This window comes from Staurois parvus, unplaced genomic scaffold (genome assembly GCF_062004578.1).
Source record: "Staurois parvus isolate SC_StPar_1 unplaced genomic scaffold, SC_StPar_1.0 ptg000230l, whole genome shotgun sequence".
In the NCBI taxonomy this organism is placed as follows: Eukaryota; Metazoa; Chordata; class Amphibia; order Anura; family Ranidae; genus Staurois; species Staurois parvus.
The window spans coordinates 5,361,199-5,383,343 of record NW_028318026.1 but is presented as its reverse complement, the minus strand read 5'-3'; the positions used below and the strand labels follow the sequence as shown (position 1 = coordinate 5,383,343).

The 22,145-nt window shown below is 42.1% G+C and overlaps 1 protein-coding gene across 1 annotated transcript in view; it reads left to right on the top strand.

The window, feature by feature from the left end:
• The window catches only part of CPNE3 (copine 3), a 77,605-nt gene extending 56,145 nt beyond the window's left edge, over positions 1-21,460 (top strand). The window contains 7 exon segments of the mRNA XM_089679705.1: positions 2,442-2,575; positions 7,956-8,010; positions 10,376-10,427; positions 14,847-14,980; positions 16,968-17,204; positions 18,976-19,039; positions 19,042-21,460. Coding sequence (XP_089535831.1) covers positions 2,442-2,575; positions 7,956-8,010; positions 10,376-10,427; positions 14,847-14,980; positions 16,968-17,204; positions 18,976-19,039; positions 19,042-19,082 — 717 coding nt within the window. The 3' untranslated portion in view covers positions 19,083-21,460.
• Positions 21,461-22,145: the final 685 nt, after the last annotated feature.

Below are 22,145 nucleotides of genomic sequence, written 5' to 3'. Positions count from 1 at the left end.
GTTAGACTCATGTGAACACGCCTGAGCTCGTCCCTGGTGCAGATCATGTGTGTTCAAAAACAAGTCAAGCATTGCAGCTTTCATTTGTTTATTCCTTTAAACCAGTGTTTCTCAATTTTTTTTTTCAGTCAAGGCACCCTTTAAGATTATGGACAGTCCCGAGGCACCCTTTAAAATTATGGACAGTCCCGAGGCACCCTTTAAGATTATGGACAGTCCCGAGGCACCCTTTAAGATTATGGACAGTCCCGAGGCACCCTTTAAGATTATGGACAGTCCCGAGGCACCCTTTAAGATTATGGACAGTCCCGAGGCACCCTTTAAGATTATGGACAGTCCCGAGGCACCCTTTAAGATTATGGACAGTCCCGAGGCACCCTTTAAGATTATGGACAGTCCCGAGGCACCCTTTAAGATTATGGACAGTCCCGAGGCACCCTTTAAAATTATGGACAGTCCCAAGACACCCTTTAAGATTATGGACAGTCCCGAGGCACCCTTTAAAATTATGGACAGTCCCAAGACACCCTTTAAGATTATGGACAGTCCCGAGGCACCCTTTAAGATTATGGACAGTCCCGCGGCACCCTTTAAGATTATGGACAGTCCCGAGGCACCCTTTAAGATTATGGACAGTCCCGAGGCACCCTTTAAGATTATGGACAGTCCCGAGGCACCCTTTAAGATTATGGACAGTCCCGAGGCACCCTTTAAGATTATGGACAGTCCCGAGGCACCCTTTAAGATTATGGACAGTCCCGAGGCACCCTTTAAAATTATGGACAGTCCCGAGGCACCCTTTAAGATTATGGACAGTCCCGAGGCACCCTTTAAGATTATGGACAGTCCCGAGGCACCCTTTAAGATTATGGACAGTCCCGAGGCACCCTTTAAGATTATGGACAGTCCCGAGGCACCCTTTAAAATTATGGACAGTCCCGAGGCACCCTTTAAGATTATGGACAGTCCCGAGGCACCCTTTAAGATTATGGACAGTCCCGAGGCACCCTTTAAGATTATGGACAGTCCCGAGGCACCCTTTAAGATTATGGACAGTCCCGAGGCACCCTTTAAGATTATGGACAGTCCCGAGGCACCCTTTAAGATTATGGACAGTCCCGAGGCACCCTTTAAGATTATGGACAATCCCGAGGCACCCTTTAAAATTCTGCACCACATTCTAAAATGTAAAAATACCTATTTTAATAGTTGTACATAATGCAGCATCATCCACACATGTAGGACACCCAATGTCAGAGGTGATTTATTTTTCCAAAGCCAATACATCTTTGCATATTGGTACTGACTAGTATTCCATTTTTTCTCTTCTACTTCAGTTTCTCTCTCTCACTCAGCTAATGTGACCCCAGTGCTGACAGACAGGGGCAGGGAAGGGGCAAACAAAGATGCTCTGCAGGCACCCAACATCTTCCTCATCGACTGATGATGTCATTGGTTGTTAGGATGCTGGCAGCTAGAAGTTCATAAGAATGCACAATGAAAACCTGTGGCTTTGTGCACTAAAAGGAAGGCTTGATCCACCTGCTGGCATGTATACAATTTTTGGCAGTTTTGAGGCATTTTGCCACAGCACCCTGGTTGAAAAAGGCTGCTTTATACTATAGGAACATTTAATTTGGCTTCAAACTGTATCTGTTGAAACAGAACGGTTCAGATGTAGACTGGTGTAAACTGAATAGAACTGAACCAATATTAACCGATGTAATTTGAACTGAATTGAACTAATATAAACTGAAATGAAGTGCAAACTGATATAAAGTGAACTGAACTGAAGATGGATGTGCAAACACCCACAGAAACTTATTATGGCCCTACTTTATCAGTGCCCACTGAAGCCTCACAGTCTGCTGCATAGACAATAAAATTAAAAAAATAAGCATCTGAATCTTATTGGTGTGTGTAAGGGGGGGGGGGGGGGGAATATAAACCGTCAAAGACAATTCTTCTCTTGAAGTATAATTAAAGGAATATCCTTTTCTGGCTTTGGATAGAGTATAGAGATTAGAACACCTGGCAGATTTTTATTGCTGTCTGTGCCCCGTTAGGGATATTCTCCCTGTCTATTTCTCTTGTTTATCTGGATCATCGAGTGTGACAATCACCAGAACAAGATTAGATGGGAAATCCTCCAATGGAGACACTAGTTCTGGTCACAACCAGGGATTCCCTTACTTTGCAGGGATTTCATCTCCTCGCACTTTTTGCTTTGGCTATGGGACACAAGTCAAAGGAAATCTCCCCAATGGGACACAGATGGCAGGAAGATAACTGAGAGAGGTTCTCACCCTATCCAAAATGCTTTTAGCCTTTAATTCTACTTTAAATATTATGTAAGGCTCAGCAATGTATTCTGCCTTCAGATACACATACTGTTTCTTTATTTTAACAAACTGTTCACATTGCTGTATCTTCTATTATAGGTTGGCATTGACTTTACTGGATCCAATGGTGACCCTCGCTCTCCCAACTCTCTGCACTTCATTAGTCCTAATGGTGTCAATGAATATCTGCATGCCATCTGGTCTGTAGGTTTGGTCATTCAGGATTATGACGCGTAAGCTCTTTATATTTTGAGTTTGCTCATTAAGACAGTGCAAAGATTTCAGCTCTCATTGTTTGGTTCCTAATGTTCTGTGGGAAGCTGTACTCTTGGGTGGGTGGATGGGTGGTGGAGATTTATTTATTCTGCTGCACAGCAAGTCATTGCAAAACAGAAGCAGTGAGACATGATATGAGACAGAATTACTGTAGGAACTCGGCTTGATTCATGAACCCCTCCATCTGCTGATCAAAAGCAGGCATTATAAAACTTAGCCCAGGACACTTCCTAATTGGGCTTTAGGTGAAAAACTGTTGCAAATGAAGTGATAAATCTGTTGCAGATGTTTGCAAAACTAGAACAGTTGTCTGCTCAAGATTGTAGAAACATAAAACTGTCAGACAAATGGAAACCTGATTTGCACACATTATTATTCTGATTCTGTTTGTAGCTGCAGGATAAAGCTTTCTATTTTCATGTGGTTATTTTTGCTTTGCCAATCAAACTCGTGTATATGGTGCATGCATTACTTAATACGCCTGAAATATGAAGTAGCAGGTAAGACTGAGCTCCAAGCGAGCAAGTAAGAAAAAACCTTTTATATATATATATATATATATATATATATATATATGATAAATATTTTACCTGTAATGGGATTTATTGTCCTGTTCAGCCAGTTTTGTCATCCAGGCAATCTTGCCGTGCAATGCAGACAGCTCCTTGATCTCCTGTGCATGTGAGGCACAGCTTGGTCAACCATGTATTCCCAGCTTGCTGGTTGGACACTGCAACACAGCTAGGGGTCATTGCTTTGCCCTCTCCTCCTGTTAGCATGTTCACTGTGAGCACATGTGCTGTGCAGCTTTGCCTGACTGGCAATTAGTGCTGCTTTGCAAGGCATTGCAGGTGGCTGATATCAAGATTTATTAGGCACACTAGCACACTGTCTGTAGTTAGATACAATAAATATAATACATTAATAGGTGTTATTCATATCTGCCTGAAGTTATTTTTTTTAACTATATCAACCTCTTGCCACCCATATTATGCATATGTATGTGGCCAAAGATTGTGGGCTTTAATTGTGGGACCACGTGCCGCAAATATGCGGATACGTTTCTGTGCACAGTGACTGAGTTGCCATGGACAGCTCCAGATCTCTAGTAATGATTGGGAGCTGATAGGAACAGCTCACAACCATGTGACCACTGTGACAGGTACGAGGACATAACCAAACTCATGGCTGCTCTCCAGACTTGCTCCTTTCATTCCACATGGACAACCCAGGTGCTGGCAAGAAAGCCCATCTCCACTCTCTGCCAAAAGTATACCTTGTTCATCCGAAACCAACTTTGCTTGGCTAGTTTCACCACTGCTGGCTTGCTCACAAGGATGAGGGAAGTCCTATCGCCATCCTTGTGAGTAAGCCAGCAGTGATAAAGCATATCAAGGAAGGTTGGTTTTTGGTAGAGACATCAATGTATGCAGTCTTTTTAATAAAAAAAAAACACAGAAAGAAGAGCCACATGCTGAAGTGCGGCTTATGTTTTTTACACTGACAGTCAATCATAGTGGTCACTTGATCAGGCCACCCACAGGCAAAAAGACCCTGTTAAAGGGACACCTGGACTTGGTGGGAAGGGGTTAATACATTTTATGTTTCTTTGGAAAGAGCCCTTTTTTCCTCCTCTTGTGTTTCTAATTTGCACCCTTTTATTATTTAATATACAGTAGATTTGTGTGTCATGTTTTGAGTTTTACATGGTTTTCGGCCAGTATATTGCAGCGTGTAATGAATTTCCATTCTGGAAGTTGGCATTCATACCATAAAGCTGCTTTGTGTAACATTCTTCGTACAAACACTTCTTTGTTCCAATCTTCTGTGAAGAATGCAGCACTCCTGTGATGAGGAGACACAAAGGGGTTTGGGTTTTATGGCGAATTAGGTCATTTTTAAAGTGGACCTGTTATACAATCACATGAATTTTTAAGTGTTCTTGCATGGCAAGACCACTTACTGTTATCTCACATATATATTCTTATTATTATAGCCAAATTTACCACCCTAACTCCTCCCACAGTTTTTACACTACATAGACAGTAATATACTGAAACATGCGGATTGTTCCTGATTGGTGTGCTATTACTTTGAGGAACGTTTCGCCGAATGGTTCACAAAATATCGCTGTTTTTGTGGTGAAATTGGTCCCATAGGAATGAATGACGCAATGTTCAAAACTAGAGTGGGAGCTGACAAAACCTAGAGTGTGAGCTGAAAAATCAGGACATGATTTCTAAGCTGCCATCACTCCCTCATTTTCAAGCCCACCTACACAAATCTTATATCAAAACGTTCTGCTATCCCTGCTACCACTAAAAATGTCCACGGCTAAGCCATAATCCTGATAGTTTTCACAATATGACCATTTGTTTGCAACTCACGCCTCCTATTGATATTCATTGAAACTCCACTCTAGCCACCTCAAATTTGAAGGGCAATTTCTAAACTGCGACTGTGCCTTTATTTTTAATATTTCAGTGACATACTATGCATCAAAATGTAGGTCTGGGCCTTGTGATTCTCACAATATAAAGCTCTTCAGTGTCGGATTGATAATTTTTAAACTACAACCGTTTGAAGATGGCAACCGCCAGTGAAGTGAGCAAGTTGGAACCGCTCTTCTCTGCCCTTGCTGTAGAGTGAGTTGCCATAGGAACCCAGGTGTGTGAGCAGGCAGCAGAGTGACAATCCACTTCACCCAGTTACTCCGCCCACTCCAGTTGTAGACTACTGGTGGAGGCAAGAACACTTCACACAATTTCCCCAGAAATTGTAGCTTTTCTAGTTAATATTATTATTATTATTATTATACAGGATTTATATAGCGCCAACAGTTTGCTCAGCACTTTACAATACAAAGGGAGACAATACAGTTTAATCCAAGAGATATGAATGTAGAATGTAGCCAAAGACAACTGTTCTCATGTATGGCATGGCTGGATCTAGGGAGGTGCAGGGGTGGGCTACGCCCTCCCAGATTTCAGTCTCATCCCCAAAGCCAACAGCCGCCCTCCTCCACACTGGACATTGTGCCTTTCTGCTGAACTATTTCTCCAGACATCTGCATTTTCCCTGTCTATGCTGCTTTGTAAATACAGTGATGATCAGCTGTGCAGGGAGGGAGCCCAGCAGAGTGGGGGAGGCTGCCTATAACACTCCCCAGTCATCTAATCTGCTTAGGTTGTCCCACAGGGATCTACAATGACTCCCGAGACATCTGGAGTTGGTAGGCGGAGCCAGAGGTGTGGCTGTCTCCTCCACTCCTCCCACAGACCCCTTCACTGAGGTTGATCTGACAGCTGAAGAACAGCAAAGTGGAGGAGGAAACTGTAGCCTGAGAGTATTTGATTGCAAGCAATGAGGTAACACCATGACACCACATACTGCCCTAGTCTAACACTCTACTGCCCTAACCTGCCACTACACTACACTACCCTAACCTGCCACTACACTGCCCTAACCTGCCACTACACTACCTTAACCTGCCACTACACTACCTTAACCTGCCACAACACTACCCTAACCTGCCACAACACTGCCCTAACCTGCCACAACACTGCCCTAACCTGCCACAACACTGCCCTAACCTGCCACAACACTGCCCTAACTTGTCACTACACTGCCCTAACTTGTCACTACACTGCCCTAACTTGTCACTACACTGCCCTAACTTGTCACTACACTGCCCTAACTTGTCACTACACTGCCCTAACCTGCCACAACACTGCCCTAACCTGCCACAACACTGCCCTAACCTGCCACTACACTGCCCTAACTTGTCACTACACTGCCCTAACCTGCCACTACACTGCCCTAACCTGCCACCCACTGCCCTAACCTGCCACCCACTGCCCTAACCTGCCACTACACTGCCCTAACCTGCCACTACACTGCCCTAACCTGCCACTACACTGCCCTAACCTGCCACTACACTGCCCTAACCTGCCACTACACTGCCCTAACCTGCCACTACACTGCCCTAACCTGCCACTACACTGCCCTAACCTGCCACTACACTGCCCTAACCTGCCACAACACTACCTTAACCTGCCACAACACTGCCCTAACTTGTCACTACACTGCCCTAACCTGCCACTATACTGCACTAACCTGCAATTATACTGCCATTTTATCACTCACGCTAGACTGCCACTATACAGCCCTAACCTGCCACTATACTGTACTGAACCCTTCTTCAGCTCTACTGATCCCTGCACACTGCCCTACTGACCCCTCTCCTCTGCCCTGCAGTCCCTTGTACACTGCCTTACAAGCTAACAGTCTCTATAAACTTCTGACTCTAGCCTCTGCCCTGCTGACCCTCTGTACACTGCCTTGCTGACCCAACATCCTCTGCCCCCCTGACATTTTTTACTGCACCCCAACATCAGACAGGCTAGTTCCGGCCCTGTTGTATGGGCTGTACCTATAGTGACCTTCTTGTTATCTGTATAATCCTTCTGGCTTCACAGCTGGTGTCCTGCTGTGCATGTGTAAGGCACGCTGCGTTTTGTGAATGGTCCTGCAATCTTCTTGGACCTTCTGTGTCCCAGAAGGCTGCGGGGTGAAGGTGTTAAGGCTGAATATCACTGCAGCAATCTGAGTGGAAGTGGGAGTGGGTCCTGTCAAAACCAGGTTACTGTCCCCCCCCCCCCCCCAAAAAAAAAGTGCCAAATGGAGGGAGGGTGCAAACAAGTGGAATGTCCCCTTTTTGGGTAAAAACATTTTTTTTTATTTCTGTCCATGATGCTGTTAGAGAGATTTTCCCTCACTTTCTGTCCTGGGGACAAGCTTTTTGTCAGAGAGCTTCCAATGGCAGTAAAACCTGGCAGGAGTTTTAACCCTTCCCCATTCTATCTAAAGCAAAAAAAAAATTTTCTTGTAAAAATAATGTAGGCCTCAGTCGCATGCCAAATTCCCCAAATGCACTCTGTGTGAGTTTAGGGACCCGCACCTGCACCCACACAAATTGGGAGCAGTGGTTGTCTCCGTGCAGCCGCTGCATCTCAATTGATATCAATGGGACTGCCGGTAGGGGGGATGCACAGAACATTTGCGAATCCTTGTGCGGGTAAACATGGCTTTGCACAGGGGTACACATTGATGTGTTGCTATAGGGTGTTTATTTTATAAAATCCAGAAATACCAGTAAAATTCATAAGTATTCTGTTTTTGCAGTGTTGCTCAATATTCTTATCAGTGGGCTTAGAAAGAGAATTTTAAAATGTTGGATTACAGCGCAAATTTATTAAAGCCAAAATGTTCCTAAATTGTGACAGCTTATATAGTTGAGTATACTTTATAAACCTAGGTTTATTTTGTTGTTTTCAGAGACAAGATGTTTCCAGCTTTTGGTTTTGGGGCCCAAATACCACCCACGGGACAGGTAACACAAACATTCATACACATTCTCTCAGTCTGTTTGTGTCGGTCTCTATCTATCCCCCGTCTCTCTATCCCAGTGCTGTCCAAACTACGGCCCGGGGGCCAGATGCGGCCCTTTTCTTGACTCTCTCCGGTCCTTGGGACACTATTCCTCCCACTGACACCATTAATGGGCCACGATTCCTCCCACTGACTCCATCAATGGGGCACTATTCATCCTGCTAAGATCAATGATGGGGCACTACTCCTCCCACTGACATCGTCGATGAGGCACTATTCCTCCCATTGATACCAACTATGAGGCGCTATTCCTCCTGCTAAAACCAACAATGGGGCATTATTCTTCCTGTTAAAGCCAATGATGGGGCATTGTTTACTCTAAATGATGCCAAGACATTTTTTACTCACACTGGCCACAGTCCGGCCCCCCTAAATCCTGAAGGACAGTAAACTGGCCCTTTGTTTAAATATTTTGAGACCCCTGCTCTATTCCATTGTATTCTTTTTAATTCCCTGGTTCTCCCTTATCTCTGTATCTCTACCTCCATTCCTCCATATGTGTCTCTGATATTTACACAAACTCAAAATTATATTGCTACAGTTATTCCATGTATTAAAGCCTATGTATATTTACATAAAAAAATCAGCATAATTGATATTACATGTGATGTGTCCCTTGTGCTAATGTTTCCAAGTTTTCGATGAAATCTTCCTCCAATGATACCCCCTCCACCCTGCTGCCATAATCTTCCAGTGTGGCGGGGGGTTTAACAGAGCTGAATGAAACAAGATCTTTGAATAGAGGGTAGGACAATTGAAAGCTCCACCCCCTCCATCCATAGATCTTGTTTTATTCATAGAGGTTGTAGTACTGGTTTCTATAAATGGAGTAGCTGGGCGGAAAGGGCAGGCATAGTTGGGCACTGTAATGAATGCCTGTTACAGCTCCATCAGTTCTGGTAACCTCCGCTGCACTGACAGAATACAGTGGGGGTTGGGGGGACATCAAAGAAGGACGATTTCTGCTAAACCAGTACACACAAACACAAGGGACACATATTGAAAGTAAGTAATATCCCTTGTGCTGATTTTGTTAATTTTTTTTTATTTAAGTAAACTTGAGCGTTAAGATAATCATAGCAGATTTCTGTTTAATGCTGGAATGCTGAAAATGTTGACAGTCCTTTATGATTCCTCATTGACCTAAACTCAAAGTGAAATTTTCTAGAAGTGTTAATTGTGCCTAAGCAGTAGCCAGTTGTTTAGAAATCTTCCAAAAAAGGTAGCTTCCTAGTATGTGAGAGCACCTAGGCCATCCTATACCTGCAATATCTGTAATACGATATCATCTAAATCATAGCTGTCTCTAATTGCTAACCTCATCAAATTTGGTGATGTCACTACTATACTTCTCACTGTTTCCTTTGCTGGAGAGAAACCTGCATTGCAAGGATCCCCCTGCCTCTTTTTCATTCATTATGTGCCTCCTCTACCTCTGCTGCTGCTTCTTACAGTGACACCTTTATTTATTATTTCTTACAGTATACACCTTTATTTTTTAAATGAAATAAAATGATTTATACTTACTTGCTCTGTGCAAGAGTACTGCACAGCATGGTTTTTTATCGCCTCTTCTGGGGTCTCATGCCATGCATTTCCTGCTCCTCCTCTTCTGTGTGCCTCCATAGCAAGGCACTCGGGTGTTAGGGAGGAGGGAACAGTTAGTGGATTGTGTTTTACCCTAATGCAGGGAATGCATTAAGGTGAAAACCCTTTAGAGTTTAGAACAACTTTAAATATTTCCCCAACCATCATCAGGTCACCAGTCATTAGGAAGTGCAGCACTGACCTGAAGTAGCAAAGCCCTCATCCAAGATGGCTACCTCTACAAAGAGACACAATGTAGAACAAGGCATGATAAGTCTGTTATGGATAATAGAGTAGCTTCAGGGAAACACCAGGCAATACTGGTGACTATTCCTTTGTCATCTACTTGCCTTTTTTGGCACAACGTCCACAGTACCAGTTCGGTTTAAGCAGAAATAAGCAGGCATTGCAGATCAAAATAGTAAAGGGCCAGGTCTGTCTTTGAATGTCTTTTTTTCAGATTGGGGTGATTGCAAAGGATTGGCCTTTTAGTTATGGTAAGGTTCAGGTGTATTTATATCAGACAGTCCCTATTCACATACCTGGACCAGCTCCCCCTTCTCTTAAAGACTGGCTGTCTTTATGCTGGCTATCATGCTGTTCATGTTAGATATTCACCATTGTAGGTCTCTTCTGCAAGCCAGTGTTACAATAATCATGTATGCAACATGATTTCTGCAACTATTCTTATTAATATAATGTTTTTCCTCTTATTTCAGGTTTCACATGAGTTCCCAATAAACTTCAACCCATCAAATCCTTACTGTGCTGGTAAGAACTAATAACTGTATTAGCTGTGAATGAATATATACACTGCTCAAAAAAAGGAACACTTTTTAATTAGAGTATAGCATCAAGTCAATTAAACTCCTGGGATATTGATCTGGTCAGTTAAGTAGCAGAGGGGGTTGTTAATCAGTTTCAGCTGCTTTTGGTGTTAATGAAATTAACAACAGATGCACTAGATGGGCAACAATGAGACAACCCCCAAAATGGGAATGGTTTTACAGGTGGAGGCCATTGACATTTTTTCCTTATTCATCTTTTCTGACTGTTTTTTACTAGTTTTGCATTTGGCTAAGGTCAGTGTCACTACTGGTAGCATGAAGCGGTTCCTGGACCCTACAGAGGTTGCACAGGCAGTCAAACTCCTCCAGGAAGGCACATCAATACGTGCCATTGCCAGAAGGTTTGCGGTGTCTCCCAGCACAGTCTCAAGAGCATGGAGGTGATTCTAGAAGACAGGCAGTTACTCTAGGAAAGCTGGACAGGGCCGTAGAAGGTCCTTAACCCATCAGCAGGACCGGTATCTGCTCCTTTGTGCAAAGAGGAACAGGATGAGCACTGAAAAATGACCTCCAGCAGGCCACTGGAGTTAATGTCTCTGACCAAACACTCAGAAACAGACTTCATGAGGGTGGCCTGAGGGCCCGACATCCTCTAGTGGGCTCTGTGCTCACTGCCCGCCACCATAGAGCTCAATTGGCATTTGCCATTGAACACCAGAATTGGCAGGTACACCGCTGGCCCTGTGCTTTTCACAGATGAGAACAGGTTCACCCTGAGCACATGTGACACACTTGAAATGGTCTGGAGAAGCCATGGAGAACGTTATGCTGCCTGTAACATTGTTCATTATGACCGTTTTGGTGGTTGGTCAGTGATGGTCTGGGGAGGCATATCCACGGAGGGACGCACAGACCTCTAGAGACTAGACAATGGTACCCTGACTGCCGTTTGGTATTGGGATGAAATGCTTGAACCCATTGTCAGACCCTACGCTGGTGCAGTGGGTTCTCGGTTTCTCCTGGTGCACGACAATGCCCGGCCTCATGTGGCAAGAGTATGCAGGCAGTTCCCGGAGGATGAAGGAATTGATACCACTGAATGGCCCTCACGCTTACCTGACCTAAATCCAATAGAACACCTCTGGGATATCCTGCTTCGGTCCATCTGACGCCGCCAGGTTGCACCTCAGACTGTCAAGGAGCTCAGTGATGCCCTGGTTCAGATTTAGGAGGACACCCAGAAACAGACACTCCAGAAAACCATCTGTCATGTCATTAGGAGCATGTCCCAACAGGCATGTATACAAGCACGTGGGTGCTATAAAAACTACTGAGTACCATTTTGAGTTCCTGCAATAAAATTTCAGCAAAATGCACTAGCCTGCTGCATCATTTTTTCACCTTGATTTTTGGGGTGTCTTTGAATTCAGTCCTCTGTAGGTTCATCATTTTCATTTCCATCAAATGACGGGGCATCCTTACGTTCCTAACACATTACCCAGTCCATATCAGTATAGACATCCAGCATGATGTTTTTCCCCATTGAGATCTTATGTTTTTCCAAAGTGTTCCTTTAATTTTTTTGAGCAGTGTATATGCCAATAAGCCAAAACTTCGTGACCACTGACTGGTTAAGAGAATAATACTGAATATTTTGTTACAATGCCATCTGAAAGTGGGTGGGATATAATAGGAAGCAAAGTGAATGGATTGTCTCTGAAGTTGATGTGTTGAAAGCCAAAAAAGTGGGTTTTGCACTTTGTTGTCTATGGGGTTGCATAGCCACAGACCGGTCTAAATGATCATGCTGACCTGTGACCACAGCCAAAATCGCCTATTATGGGCACCTGAGCATTATTAGAACTGGATCACGAAGCAATGACAGAAGGTGGCCTGGTCTGTTTCATTTTGCTTTGTGTGGATAGCTGAGAAGGGGGAGGAGATGGCACAAGTATGCAGCATAAGAGGGCAAGCTGACAGGTGTGATGCTTTGGACAGTGTTCTGCTGGGAAACCTTGGGTCATGCCATTCATGCGGATGTTACTTGAGACATTCCACCTACCTATACATTGTTGTTGACCAAGTACACCCCTTCATGGAAACGGTTTTCCTGATGGCCGTGGCCTCCTTCAGCAGGATAGTGACACACTGCAAAAAGAGTTTTTAAGAATGGTTTGAGGAACACAACAATGAGTTTGAGGTGTTGACTCCAGATGTCAATTCATTGTGCATCTCTGGGGTGAGCCAGAAAAACAAGTCCAATCCATAGAAGCCCCACCTTGCAATTTACAGGACTTAAAGGATCTGTTACTGATGGTCTGATGGCAGATACCACAGTATACCTTCAGAGGTCTAATGGTGTCCATGCCTTAATGGGACATAGCTGTTTTGGCAGCAAAAGGTGCTGTTTTGGTTGCAAAAGGGAGACCTACTCAATATTGGGTGAGTCATTATAATGTCTGCACCTCCCATCACTTGTACGGGTATCACAAGTACAGGAAGTTGGTGGAAGATCTCCCCAATGGGGTACAGATAGAAAGAAAAACCTGAAAGAAAGTTTAAATTGTCTGTTTAGCCACTATTGTTATGATTAGTGATAGTCGAATTCTATTCTTTTTATTTAGCTCAACATATCTATGTTGAGATCTGTCTGATGTGTGGGAAACTACACAGCTTGCTTTCAAGAAGTCATGGGTCTTGGGTAGAACTTACAAAAATGTTCAAGCATATATTATGGGGAATCCGTTTTCAAAATTTGCCTGATGGTCAAAAACATTTTCTCATCTGTAGGTATGATGATTTAGGTCCTGTGTGAACTAGTTCACTCCAGTTTGTGATTTATTGAGTAACACTGAAAGCCACCATTGGATATTTATGCATTCATTCCCATATTGTGTATGCTGTTGGTTGAAGTGTTCTAATGACATACAGCGCCTTCAAAAAGTATTCAAACCCTTGAAAGTTTTCATGTTTTATTAATTAGGAACCTTGGATCACAGTGGAATGCATCTTGTTTTTTTCCCCTGATCAACAGAAATATTCTTTCATTTCATATTGAAAACAGATCTCTGCAAATAAATTTACTAAAAAAAAAATCCCTTTAAAGTTAGTATTTAGCTGATGCACCTGTGTGGATAGGTTTCTGTCAGCTTTGTATATCCAGATGCTCCAGGGTTTTCCCATTCCACTTTGCAAAACAGCTTCTCGTCAGATCTTTTTTTAATTTTTTTTCACCCAGCAACAACTTTTCTATTGGAATGAGATCTTGACTTTGGCATTCCATGGCATTAGCTTTGTTATATTAATGCTTGGGGTCATTGTCTAGCTAGTAAATAAATCTTCTCCATAGGCATAGATTTCTTGCGCACTGTGTCAGGTTTTCCTCCAGTACTTCTTGCTGTGTTCATTCTAGTTTCACAAAGCTTTCAATGCCTGCTGCAGAAAAGTCTCCCCACTGCATAATGATGCCACTACCATGCTTCATGGTGGAGATGTATTTAGAGTGATGTACATTGTTTGGTCCGATGGTCAAAAAGCTCAATACAATAGATTTTAGGCTTAGTTAGAATTTGACTGGAATTCTACTTTAAGCACTGTGGGTTTCTGGTTTCTTGCTAGTTTATATAATTTGGATGTATAAAGAACAACCAAAAACTATATAGTGTTAGCCAGCAGTTAAAAAAACAAAACATTGGAAAGAGCAAGCAGAGCTTCAGTGAAAGCTTGTGGTTTTCCTTTTTGGATAGCTTGGTTAGAACATCTACAAGGTTTTTAGTGTTTGTGTCCACATTGAGAATTTTACTAACTTTTTGTCCCAATGGCCTAAGAAAAAGTAAGAGGAACTTCTCAGAGACATGAACTGCAAAAAAAGCTTCAGAAGTTCTAACCTTTCTCACTGTACAAAAAAATTGATGTCTGTGATTTGATTGCTTGAGTCTGCTAACTTCCTGTCCCATTGACCACACAGGAAAATATCACCCCAGTGGGAACACATGCAGCCATATAAATCTGGCAAAGCTTTTAGCCCTTCTAGATGCCATCAAAAACTGAAATGTTGGCTGAAGTTCCATTTCAGTATCATGGTGCAGAGACCATTTTTGTGCAGCACAGGACCAAACAAATCTGTGGGCTGTTAAGAGAAGTGCTGATTGGTTGTTGCAGTTAACCACTTCACTGGGCTTTTCAAGCAATCCATATAGTTTATTTTTCTTGTTCCGCAACATATGTATGAATATGTGTTGGCAGCCATATAGGCTCCCATTCTTTGGAACAGATTCTTCCATACTGAACTACTTCAACCAGAGCTTCTGGAGAGCAATTCTATAGATTATCTCCACTGGAAATGTATTTTATTCTCTATAGTATCTGTAACTAAGATTTATTTTCTTCCTTTTTCTTGCAGGAGTTGAGGGGATAATAGATGCGTATCGCAGCTGTCTTCCTCAAGTTAAACTGTACGGCCCAACCAACTTTTCTCCAATTATTAACCACGTCGCTGCATTTGCTGCAGCTGCAACTCAGCAAAAGACTGCTTCTGTAAGTAAGCCTTTCTAGATGCTTAGTTGACAAAGGTGGATCATGAATGCTTGCTGTTAGTTATATTAGTAGTAATATTATATATTTTTCTTTTTTACTTTGTTTGCTGCATATGTGCTATTATAAGCTTTCAAGAGCCTCTTAACTATCTAGAACAGCCTTTCTCGACTTTTTTTTTATCATAGAGGATCCCTTGATATAATTTTTAGGTCTCAGGAAACCCTGCTATAATGAATTGGAGGTCAGTGGGGAGAATGCACCTCTTACCGTGGTGGTCAGGACACCACACTTACAGGCAACTAAAAAAGCTAATTGGTATCATGCTGCTGACTCTGCCAAATGGTGTTGGACCTGGAACTATGCAAACACTATCAGATGGGAAGTCAATCAACCAAGCTCAAGGAACCCCTAGCAACATCTGGAGGAACCCCAGGGTTCCACAGAACCTTGGTTGAAAATGGCTGATCTAGAAAATGTGAAGCGCTTTGTAAATGGGAGAGAGGTTGGTGGTGTAACAAAATCTGAGAAATTAGAAGATTTTAAGTTGAAGGAAACAACACTACTTAAAGGGTCAGTCCATCCAAATGGTGGTATTTTAGCTAAAAGTGGAGCTAAGTTGAGTCAGCCCTAATTTTTATATCTTTGATATTCCAACAGCGAGATCTCCCCACTATAATTCCTAGCACTGTTCCTATCCACCTGAGAATTTTTGTTGTACCTGCATGGCTTGGTGTATTGCAGCACCTGGTGTTGCACTTTCCATAATATAGAATAAACAAACAATCCAGCATGTCATGTGGTTTAACTCTCTAGAATCTATGAAAAGCAGACATAAGTGATTTTGGGTAGACTGACTCTTTAAATCAAGAAATTATAAGCCATTTATTCAGGGGACACTTTAACAAGCAGTAGATGGGTGTAGATTAAATCATACCATCAAAGCACAGAGATACAAAGATTACCATGCGGAAACCTTCTTTTGGCTGTGCCACAATACCGGGTGTTATGATAAGCTGCTGCAGATGTATTTTGGAAGTTGGTAGTTTATAGTGTTGTTTTATATCTTTTCATTACATATAATGTTAACATATACACTCACCTGTTCAATTACTTGGTAACACAAATTACTAATCGCCCAATCACATGGCAGCAACTCAATGCATTTAGGAATGTAGACATGGTGAAGATGACTTTCTGAAGTTCAAACCAAGCATCAGAATGGGGAAGAAAGGGGATTTAAGTGACTTTGAATGTGACATGGTTGTTGGTGCCAGCCAGGCTGGTCTGAGTATTTCAAAAAATGCTGATCTACTGGGATTTTCATGCACAACCATCTCCAGCGTTTACAGCGAATGGTCCGAAAAAGAGAAGATATCCAGTGTCCAGTGAGTGGCAATTGTGTTGACAAACATCCCATGTTGATGTCAGAAGAGAATGGGCACACTGGTTCAAGGTGATAGAAAGGCAACAGTAACTGAAATAACTACTTGTTACAACCAAGGTATATAGAATACTATCTCTGAATGCACAACATATTGAATCTTGAAGCAGATGGGCTATAGCAGCAGAAGACCACACCGGGTGCCACTCCTGTCAGCTAAGAAAAATTGGACAATAGAAGATTGAAAAAACATTGCCTGGTGTGATGAGTCTCACTTTTCCAAGAGATGGTTGTGTGTGAAAATGCCAGTAGATCAGCAGACCAGCCCATCTAGCACCAACAACCATGCCACATTCAAAGTCACGTAAATGCTCGATTTTTAACTTCAGCAAGTTGTCTTCACCACGTCTACATGCCTAATTGCATTGAGTTGCTGTTTTGTGATTGGCTGTTTAGCAATTTGTGTTACCAAGTAATTGAACAGGTGTACCTAATAAAGTGGCCAGTGAGTGTGTAATGTTGTAACTGATCATATACAACCTCACAATCTTTTAGTTTTCTTATTGAAAAAGTTGTTCACATTTAATCTAATTTTTTTTTTGGTAGCAATACTTTGTCCTGCTGATTATCACTGATGGGGTGATAACAGATCTTGATCAGACGCGACATGCCATTGTTAATGCTGCCAAGCTTCCGATGTCCATCATCATAATTGGCGTGGGAGGGGCCGACTTCAGTGCCATGGAGTTTCTGGATGGTGACAATGGAGGTCTCCGATCACCTACTGGAGAGATGGCGATAAGAGACATTGTGCAGTTTGTGCCATTCAGGAAGTTTGCACAGGTCTGTGAATTGTTTTCTTAAAAATACTTTATTTTAGGGAAAAAAAAAAACAAGCTTTAGTGTCACTTTAAATTTAACAAACACGTCTATACTTACCTGCTCTGTGCAGTGATTTTGCACAGAGTAGCCCCATTCCTTTTCTTTTCGGGTCCCTTCCGGCGTTCCTGGCTCCTCCAGGGAAAGCCACTCGCCCTGGGGGAACCTCTGCATGCTCATCCCCAAGCTGCTGCTCTACGTGTCCATAAGACACATAAAGCCGTGGCTTCCCCCCCCTCGTTCTCTCCTTATTGGCTCACTGGCTTTGATTGATAGCAACGGGAGCCAGTGGACTCCCGTTGCTGTCTCAGCCAATGAGGGGGAAGAGTCCCCAGTCAGCAGCGTCTGTCGAGAACATCGCTGGATTGGTGGGGGCTCAGGTAAAGATTGGGGAGGGTGGGGGCTGCTGCACACAGAATGTTTTTTACCTTCATGCATAGAGTGAAGGTAAAAAGCTTGAGACTTTACAACCACTTTAAAGATGAACTCCAGGTACCATTACTTAAAGATGCTGAGATGTGTGTTGGTCCACTTACCTCTACTCAACACTGATGTTGCAGTTATAACTGACATTTGTCCTAGTGTTATGCTTATGCTTTGCGGCTAACAAAACACTCAACCGCATTTATCATGGGCTGCTTTTGTGATTTAACAAAGTGTGTGGAGGTAACTATATCATAAGATATCTGAACATATAAAAATTATAATTCCTGAAGTTCCAAGCAGTCATGTGACCTCAAAACTCCAGCGAATGTGTCTGTCTATGCCAATATTCCCATCACACACATTTCCAGTCATGGGCTCGACAGTAGCAGGTGCTGCAGCAATTACCAGTTGGAAACTGGAATCATCACAGATTAATGCACATATTTGCAGCATACTATGGATCATCAGATGTCACCCAAAACTTTTATTGCAGAAAGATCACATCACAAAGGACCAAGTACAACATTTTGGAGCCTCCCAGAAACCTGCTCAGCTCCGAAATGTTGCACTTGATTGTTTGTGATGTGATCTTTCTGCAATTAAAGTTAAAATTAAACATCTGACGATCCATAATATCTATGAAAAGCTGACAACACCACTGAATCCTTAGAACACTGATGTCATCCCACTGGCATCCATAGCTGTAAGGCATTGCTGGCCCCAAAAGAATTTAAGCCCACTAACTGCTCCAGCCATACACAGCTGTACTTGCTGGAGACTTTGTAGTCATGTGACTGCTTAAAAAAAAGTTTTACTTTTTATTTTAAAAGGTCTTCTTCTACATTAAGATCTTTCAGCCACAAATAATTGTTGTAAATACATTAGCAAAGTTAAAAAAAAATGCAAACAAGTTTATTGCATGTATAAACCATTTTCACTTTAGTCCAGCAGTGGGAATTCAGTCAGCTGGTATTCAGAAAAAAAAAACTTTAAGGTTCGAATCATACTTTGCGTTGAGGTGATGCACATTGCACATGTCTCTATGATGCTGTGCCATTCACCACAATTTCCCGGTGCATTCTTGCACATCTTCCCCAATGCAACTGCATTGTGGTGCAGTAGGGTGTTGCGTATAAGGGATTTGTTGGACATGCTGAAGTCCAAATGTTAGTTGCCTGGATTTCTGTAGCTTCAGAACATAGACTTACTGCTCTGAAATAAGCATGATACAAGTGAAATCGCTGAAATTTGAATTGTTATATTGCCCTTTCTGCCTCTCAGAAACCTCATTCTTCTCTTCTGATTTTAGGCTCCCAAGGAAGCCCTCGCTCAAAGTGTTTTGGCTGAGGTTCCCCAGCAAGTTGTCTCTTACTTCAGCATGTACAAACTAAAGCCTCCCAACGATCCAGCAGCTAATTAAAAAAATAAGAGTTTGCCAAAAATCACTATTTCAATACTGAGTGCATGTTTTATTACATTTCATAGACCAGGACTGGACAAATCCCAAAGTGCTAAAAAAAAAATTACAGCAGGCTTCTAAAATCTACAACATAACAGATGAGCTGTGCTGCCGACACCGCAAGGGGTCTTCCCTTACCTTTACTGCATTTCTACTGCTGCCTCAATCTGCTGTCAGAGTTTCCCACAATTCCTGTACATGTTTTTCTAGTCAAAGCTCTAGGTATATTCCCCTATCTGACAACACTTTCGACCTGGTGATAGGTCTCTCAGGCTTTGAACGCTGATTTATGGAAGGCAAGGAGCAGTGTCTGTGTGCCCCCCTATCCCACTTACAAGCACTAGTTGTTTCTTGGGGCTCTGACAGCAAATTGGACACCAAAACACAGCACAGCATGACTGTTACGGTTTGTCGATGGGCGTTCTTTTCAAACACTGCACTTGCCATGTGAACGCATTCGACTTCATTTGAATGGAAAATGGAGCATTTGACAAGAAAAGGCTCCATTTTATCTGCTTTGCCTACAGGTCAAACTCCAGTTAACAGGATATTTTACTATCAAACTGCAATGCAGGTCAAATGCAGCCTTTGAATTGTCATGTGAACTGCCTACTCAAAGTCAATAGGAATTTGCTGTCCTGTGTTTGAAATGTGTTGCAAAGAACACCCTTCAGCATGAACCCTTACCTTGGCATGCACAGACTCAGTTTAAGCCTTTAGCAATGCTGCATATACTGTTTATAATGTATCCTTTATACTTTTGTGTATATATTATTGCCTTATTGTAATATAGTTAAATATTCAAGTCATGTCTATCTTTCAAAGTTTTATTTGCCAGCTGTAACAGGTTTCCAAATGTGTGTTGAAATACTCATGCCACAACTAATGCGGTGCCTATAACTCTCAGATTCTCTTCATTAACATGCTGATCATAGGGAAGACCCATAGATGAATGTGTCCTTTATCACAGAAATGTTGTGTACAGTGCAGGGGTGTAATTGGAGGAATCTTGATTCATCTCCCATGGTTGGTCATTTCAGCATATATTGAACTAGACAGTTTAACATTGAGCTAAAGACTCAGGAGATTGCTCTTAATTCCACCTCAAATATAAACTGTCTGTTACTGTCTGCTGAGCAGATTTTACTGTGTATTCATTATCTGTTTATCTGTCCTTGTGAAAGTTACTGGGATACCAATGTCTAGCTCAGGTCTAGCTACTGAAACTGAGCAACTAAAAGCTCCAGCATGTCCTTCCAGTTCCAAATTTCATTTAAAGGGCTAATAAAAGCAAACTGAAACTGTTTGCCTGCAGAGTACACCTGGAATATTTAGCACATAAACTGTAGTTTAACACCAACTACAGCCAAACTTTATTTAGGTTTGGCTAGAAGTAGTAAGAAATATACTTGTGTCGAATTTTTATTTTTTGTGAGCGTCCCATTGAGGAATAAATGTTTGTGTCAATTTTTTTATTTTTTTTGTGTGTGTCCTCTTGAGGACATTTAAATCTTACTTCCTACCCCTGTGCCAGCAGAACAATGAAAATAAGAGTTGCTTTGCCATGTTGTGCTTTTTGTAAAGCAGGATTCAAGTTAAAAATTAAAAGCCCATGAAAAAAAAGCTGCTGTTGCTGCATCTATAGTTCAGAGTTGTCTTCTGCAGTAATTTCTATCCTTCACTAGAGGTCGCCAATCTTCTGGGTTGAATGACAATCATCCTCATTCAACCCACTGCCTCCAAGCCCAGGCTGTCATGGTCATGCCTCTGAGGGTGGTATCACCACAGTAGCCTGGATTCACACATCATTATGTGACACCTTTTCTTTTAGTTATCCAAGTGTGTGTAGATTTTTTTTTTTTTTTTAAAATGCAGCTTAACTTTAATAGAAAAATTCAGTATCCCCTTTCACCTCCTAAGCTGAAGTAGCATAAGCTTTAATAAAGATTTCTCTTGTCACATGGAAATAACCCACCCCTAAAAATGCCATGTGTATAGTTCATACAATAGTATCTGGCAGGGCAGACGCTGTGTCAAGGTTTCAGGGTAGAGGATACGTTCATCTGCAAGTCATACTTCTATCTGTGCATTGCTGACAATCAGTCATTGTGTTTTTCTGTACAATGTATAGGTGCTTTTTTTTGTATGTTTTTTTTGTTATTTCCATTTTTCAGCCAAGTGAGAGAATGTTGTCTTTTCTACTTGACAGTTTTGACTGTTTCTGATATCTAATTCTAAGAAGCCTATAAGTTCAAGTCCCTGTTATAGGTAGTAAATCTAAAACGCTGTTTCTGGGAAAATGTGAGGCAGAAATAAATTTGCGACTTTTGCCTCCCCCTTGTGTCACGCCTCCTGTTCTTCTTCCCACTCACTTCTGTTGCAAAGAATTTACTCTAGAAAATGGAGTCAGATTTTAAGCAGTTATCCTAACCTGTTAAATCTTTTCTATTTCTGTACAGCTCAGTGTGCATCAGTTTTACTGGGACCATCTTTTCTGGATTCACAAATTTTTACAGTACTATACAGTATACTAGAATACTGGCACCTCTTTACCTTGACCACTAGGCATTGGGTTCTTGTTGCTTTTATAATCTATGTAAGCCTTCCAAAAAATCAACCTTTTTTGAGTAAACTGAACCTGCTAGCTAGAGGTTTTTTTGTGGTTCCTCCTCTTATATTTGTTAGCCAGATAGCTTCTTCTGTGCCCACCTCTGCCGCAGTGATTCTGGTTTGCTCTGTTGCTAAGGACTATGTCACACTTGCAATTCTATTATTGTCAACAACTCACCAGTGAAAAGATCCCTAAAAAGTGCTGAGACATTGCCCACCTACATTTATGGCGTCATTCTCTCTTTGGCCGGATGAGCAAAATGTTTCCTCGCTGGTGTAAACACAGCAAAATGTCACTCTCCAGCCATTGAAGCATCACTTCAGTTACCGAGTCTGTGAGAGAGTTATGCCACAGAAGTATGTACATATTTCTCTTCCTTGTAAAGCGATCCAGTTGATTGCAGGTGGTT